Source organism: Tupaia chinensis, unplaced genomic scaffold (genome assembly GCF_000334495.1).
Source record: "Tupaia chinensis unplaced genomic scaffold, TupChi_1.0 Scaffold000377_5, whole genome shotgun sequence".
NCBI lineage: Eukaryota > Metazoa > Chordata > Mammalia > Scandentia > Tupaiidae > Tupaia > Tupaia belangeri.
Genome location: NW_006159879.1, coordinates 1,845,336 through 1,851,736, shown reverse-complemented (window position 1 = coordinate 1,851,736; position 6,401 = coordinate 1,845,336). Strand labels below are relative to the sequence as shown.

The following is a 6,401-nucleotide window of genomic DNA, read 5'->3' as shown; positions in this document are numbered from 1 at the left end:
GAAAGTGGCTGTAGCCTCAGACGTGCCAGACCTTCCTGCTCTTGGGAATGCTGCCGGGAGCTGCCTGCCGCTCCCATGGAAAGCCCTGATGGCGGGATCCCGGCCAAAAGACCCAAGAACAGCCTCGTGACGTGGGGCCTCCTCGGTGCAGAATTCCCCAGGTGAGCATGGGTCGCACCAACACTAGTCTTGCATAGGAGACACTGAGTGGGGATCCGTGGTTTGAGGACAGTTAATAGAATGGAGCATTTCAGGTTAGTCAAGTTTAGATTTCTCAGAAATGGTCAATCAAAAGAGGATTCACTTTTGCAAAGACTAATTTAGCAGTGGGTGTGGCTTTTAGATCAATCAAATTCAAACAGGGCCTCACCCTCTGGAAGACAGAGTGTCCCCCCCACCCCCCGCGGGGAAGAGGCAGAGAGGCCTGACCGACCCTGCCCTGTCCGCAGGACGCGCAGAGCAAACTGCCTCCCTGGAAGATGCCGACGGGGTCCAGCCCGGCTTCCCAGCTGAGGAAGGGCAAGAGGCGAGCGCCAAACTGGAGGGAGAGCGGCTGCCTAGGATTCAGATCAGCGTGGACTTCCGAGGGGCGCGAGCCCGTGAGGACCGGCCCTCGGAACAGAACCCAGCGAGATGCCAGCGAGATGCCGTGTGCACGATGGTCACGGGCCTGGGGCAGCCTGCCCGACTGGCGCAAAGTGGTCCTCGAGGCAGCCAAGGACGGAGCCACGTCCGGACGTGTGGGCTGAGGCCCAGGCCGCGTGGTGCTCGCGTGCGAGGGAAACGAGTCGAGACAGGCCTGGCCAGGACAGGGGCTCGTTCTTGTTAAGCCGTCCGTCCCAAGAGGCTAAAGCTAGTGCGTCCGCTGGGCACTGCTCTGGGCGAGGCTGGGAGCTGTGGGCCGGCTGTGAGGAGCCCTCCAGGTGTCTACGGGGGGGACGCAGGGTCTCGTGACAGACGGGCTAGCCCAGAAGGTCACTGAGCATGACCAGGTGCTCTATGGCACCAGGGCCGTGGACAGGGAGCCTGGAAGAGACGACACGGGTGTGAGACACAGCCTGGGCCGGCCGTACCGGGTCGTGCTGTGGGGTGTGTGGCTGGGGAAAGAATCGACGGGCTGCAGAGCCGCATTTTCTCTGCATGAACGGTAGAGGCTTCACCCACAGAGCAGAAACCAAGAAATTCGACTTTGTGAGAGATGTCGGACAATCCCTAGCCACCGCCGTGGCCTCGCCTGGGCTGTCGTGGCGCTGAGGCTTCCGCGCTTGCCTCGCCCGTACGCACCTATGGGTCTGCCCTGCCCGGAGAGCACACACCTTGGCACCCTTCCTGTGCGCGGTGCCTTTCCCAAGCCTGCCTGGGACCTGAGCGTGGCTCCTGCATGCACACACACACACGCACACACATGAGGGAAGGGGGACACGGTCCAGAGCGTGTCCTCGCAACGCCATGGCTGTCCAGGCCCCAGAAGTGCAAGCTGCTGCCACCTCGAGGCACACCCGTGACAGCGACACAGTGCAGGGAGCAGAGCTGGGCTGCCATCTGCCATGGGAGGCTCCACCATTACCTCTCCTTAGGTACCCGTATGTTAAACGATCAGAAGACCCACGTGGACTCTGCCATCACACGCACCCCGTCTAAGTTTGAGCAGCTCTGACTCTCCTACCACGTGCACGCCCACCCAGAGAGACACTGCACCTGGGAAGTCCGAGATGGAGGGGGGCGAGGGGCGGGAGCCCCAGATGACCCGAGGGAGGAGGCAGTGGCCTGTGTGGGAGGGAGGGGGCCGTGCATGCTGATGAGGGCACTGCCTGCACGGGGCGCTGCCCACCCGTCTGCCTTCCTTTTTCAGTGACACAGTCCGTGTGTGAACTGCCCAGCGCATAGACTTAGGAGAGAAGAGTTCAGTAAAGCTTACTTGAGTTCTTGCGAGCTGGTGGCCAGCATACTTCGAATGCTTTTGTCAGCCAGCGGGCAGCCAGACAGACTGTAAGACAGGCGGGACAGCAGTGAGTCCTCTACTCGGCTCCGCCTCCCGGACAGACACCACATGGAACCGAAATTAACGAGTTTATGCAGAAAGCGATGCGGCAAGTGCTGTGCATTGGATTTGTGGCACAATCAGCTCTGGACACGTGCACGTCTAGACTGAAGCAAGTATTTCAATTAACAATCAGTTTTTTAAAAATGAGGGAAGCATCTGGGCCCTGCGGTCCGGGTGGAGAAGCGTGCACACAGGCGGCGGAGGGGGAGCCGCCAGGGCCGCGGGCCTGCTTGGGCCAACGCACAGCACTTGCGGGGTCCACACAGGCAACGGCCCACTCGGACAGCATTGTTGAGGTAAGCTGAAAACAATAAATCGAAAAGACAGATCCACCATGAGGAGAATGAAGTCACACCTTCTGTGTGAGGCGTAATTACCAGTCACATGACCGTCCCCATCACACCCTGGAGTTGGACATCTGCCACCAAACAGAGACAAAACAGCCAGAAAGGTAAGTGTGTTTAGAACGTCCAGAGGGTTTCATTGTTTCCAGTTTAGCTGCAATGTCTGCAGGGGTCCAGCGCCCCAGGAGAAGCTGCGAAATGCACGGGAGTCGATGGAAGCGACGCCTTCGCACACGGGGCTCTGGGGACACGCAGGGGCACAGGCAGCTCTCGCTCCGCCCGGCCGGAGCCCAGCATGTATGTGCTGCCAATGTCGCATGCTCGGACGGCAAGGCACGTACAGGTCCACTTTAAATAAGCAGGGAAGGGGGCTGGGGCGCCGCGAGTCACCTGACGCATGCTTACGTTATCAAATCCTTTTTGCTCTCTTTGCACTGAGGGTACTTGGGTTTGGGGCTTGGGATGGTCACCTCCCCGGGGTACCGTCGTTCTTCTAAGGCCTCCTGGAACGGGTCCAAGTCTTCCGGCTGCAGGTGAAACACAGCATGAAAGCCACACGGGCCGCGGAGGCGCCCCCGCGGCGGCCTCCTCCACGTCACCCCTTCCCTGCTGCGTGTCTGAAGGCGTCACACTCCGTTGTCTCAAGAAATGCACGCTTAGCTTTCCAGCATTTGCCCTAAACTCCCCGGGCCACGGCACTGCCATGGCAGGCCCTCACGCAACTCCCCAGTGGCCACGCTTGCTACGGGCCACAGACGACCTGGCCGAGCTGGCCTTTCCTGTGCACTGTGCAGGAGTGCCACCAGGGGAGGCCGCCATGGGCGCTCATATCTGGCACTGACCCGTGAAGAAACAGCATGCCCGGGGACTCCGGGCGGTGTCTCCACACTCCTCGGGAAGTCACTTGTGTGCATGTGCTTTTTTTTTCTTTTTTTTGGAGAGGATTTTGCTTTAGGGCGTGTGCGCTCGCCAGACAGACAGAGAGAGACAGAGAGATAGAAAGCGAGAAATCACCCCCCAGGGGGGATGGCCACACCGCAATCCCTTCTCCTCCAGTCTCCTCTCGGGATCTTGGGCACGCACACACATGCGCCCGGCGTGAGTTTTAAGCCACCGGGTTCGGGACGCGAACCACGGTTGACTACGTGGGAGTCCAGCGACATAGCCATTACGCTAACCTCTGGTCCCGTGTGCATGTGCCTTTAAGGCTAAGGCGGCAGAGACCCACTTAGGGCGACGTGACATGAGCTCGCTCTCGCGAAGCCGTCTGCCTCCTGCAGCCCCGACCTCCTCTGGGAAGCATCTGACTGTGGTGCCCCAGGCGCTTCCAGACAGCATCGCTCAGCACCCGCGGGCGGTCCACACGGCACGGGGAGCCACAGCAGTCTACAGATGAAACGCCTCACGGGTTTTGGGAGAGTTTAATTTTAATTAAAATGAATTTGGAGACTCAGCCCCAAGCCTTATGTGGACAGCACAGGAGGGAAACGAGCCTAGGAGTTGAGCTTGCCATTCCGACTCCACTCTGTGCAACGCCTGGACTCCTAAAACAACTTGAAGAGCACAGAGACAGGCGTACAGGCCTCCTCCCCGACCGCCCACTCGTGCCACTGTGGCCTGGTCCCCCGTCTATCCCCGCGAGTCGCTGTTGGCCTGATAGCGGTCACCCGGCGGTCACCCGGCAGTGCTCACATGTTTCATTTTCTAGTGAAGGAAGACGTGTAATTTTCAGAACTAAACACTGGAGAAAGTGTCAGTTCAGTACAGAAAACATTTTCTTTCTTTCTTCTTAGCCTAAGGGGCATTACATCTACGTTAATCATCTGAATTTGAAAATTGTAACTACTTCAAACATTCCTGACATAGATGGCTTAGCCGTGCCAGTGTAAGAAACTTAGACAGGACCGTTCGAGGCGGGAGCGTGCTCTGATCATTTCTGGCTTCTTAGAGAGCAGGCGCGCTTGGGTTTCTGGAAGCTGGCGAGGGACCAGCACCTGGCCCGCCGCGTGTGTGCTTAAGGCTCCCGCTGCGCTTCTCTACCTGCGAGGACAGCCTCGGACTGTCACACGGGGCACCCAGAAAGGTGAGCAGGATACTGTTTACACTTTTCGCAGAGATCAGTTGTAACAAAACAAGCATGTTAGAAAGTAAGATTGGTACTTTAAACTAGGCTGTAGCTTGGGGGCCAGCAGGTGGTGTGGTGGTGAAGGGCGTTGGACTCCCACAGGGTCAATTGCGGTTCGAGTCCCAGACCTGGTGGCTTGCTTGCTTTCTCTCTCTCCCTCTCTGGTCAAATTAAAAATAAATAAATGAATACACAAAGTTAGCCACTGTGGCCTGGTCCCCCGTCTATCCCCGCGAGTCGCTGTTGGCCTGATAGCGGTCACCCGGCGGTCACCCGGCAGTGCTCACATGTTTCATTTTCTAGTGAAGGAAGACGTGTAATTTTCAGAACTAAACACTGGAGAAAGTGTCAGTTCAGTACAGAAAACATTTTCTTTCTTTCTTCTTAGCCTAAGGGGCATTACATCTACGTTAATCATCTGAATTTGAAAATTGTAACTACTTCAAACATTCCTGACATAGATGGCTTAGCCGTGCCAGTGTAAGAAACTTAGACAGGACCGTTCGAGGCGGGAGCGTGCTCTGATCATTTCTGGCTTCTTAGAGAGCAGGTGCGCTTGGGTTTCTGGAAGCTGGCAAGGGACCAGCACCTGGCCCGCCGCGTGTGTGCTTAAGGCTCCCGCTGCGCTTCTCTACCTGCGAGGACAGCCTCGGACTGTCACACGGGGCACCCAGAAAGGTGAGCAGGATACTGTTTACACTTTTCGCAGAGATCAGTTGTAACAAAACAAGCATGTTAGAAAGTAAGATTGGTACTTTAAACTAGGCTGTAGCTTGGGGGCCAGCAGGTGGTGTGGTGGTGAAGGGCGTTGGACTCCCACAGGGTCAATTGCGGTTCGAGTCCCAGACCTGGTGGCTTGCTTGCTTTCTCTCTCTCCCTCTCTGGTCAAATTAAAAATAAATAAATGAATACACAAAGTTAAATAAAATAATTCTAAAAAAACCCCCAAACCTGGGCTGTAGTTTGTCTCACTCACATCAGCCTCAGTCGCGAACGCCTTCTGGGTCACCAAAAATGTTTTCTCTTAGCTGAGAACTAAAGACCGAGTCTGGTCTCTCGCAGGTCTGCACCTGTGGCCCCTCCTTCCAGCTATGGCCCACCCTCACCCTGCAGTTGGCACAGGCGGCTGTCAATGGAAGGACATACCGTGATCTCCTTGGGGTCGTCCTCGTCCACTCTGCGTGGTTTCATCTTGGTGTAGTCCACGGGCAGGTCCCAGCAGTCCGCCTCGCCGAGCTGGAAGCACCGGCTGCTCATCGCTGCCTGCTGCTGTGGGGACATGGGCTCCAGAGGGGTCAGGACGGGGCAGCAGCTGTCTCGTGGCTTCTGCTTATTCATGCTAAGGTCCAGGGTCCCGTTCTCATCCACCTCCATGTCAGGGTTCTGTCGGCAGAAAGGCATGGCGACTTGGCCTGGCTTGACCATTGCAACCCCAAAAGTCTGGCCTCAAGCTGCAGCCCCGCCTTCAGGCAGAGTAGAATCCACACAGCAGATGACTTTCAGCTACGCCCTGTATAGACTCCCATGGTCAGCAGCAGTGGGCTGCTGGTACTTTTCTGCTGATCCCTGCTCAGCTGCAAGACGGGTCAGGGGGTCTATCTACCTGCCCATCACGTCCACCACCCAGCCATTTGTTCATTTGCCCACCTGTCCACCACACAGCCATCCGTCCATCCATCCCACATCAATTCCTCCACTGACCCACCCTTCATCACTCCACCCACCCACCTGTCATCTATCCATCACATATCCATCCACCCACCTGTCATCTGTCCATCACACGTCCACCCACCCAACCATCCACTCTCCGACCATCTGCCCATCACACATTCATCCATCCACCCACCCATCCATCCACCCACCCACCATCTCCCCATCACACATCCAC

General features: G+C 57.1%; 1 protein-coding gene across 1 annotated transcript in view; it reads right to left on the bottom strand.

Moving 5' to 3' along the window:
• MYT1L (myelin transcription factor 1 like) overlaps positions 1-6,401 on the bottom strand; it is a 406,891-nt gene that overhangs the window by 83,587 nt on the left and 316,903 nt on the right. The window contains 3 exon segments of the mRNA XM_006153537.1: positions 1,919-1,987; positions 2,794-2,915; positions 5,660-5,896. Coding sequence (XP_006153599.1) covers positions 1,919-1,987; positions 2,794-2,915; positions 5,660-5,896 — 428 coding nt within the window.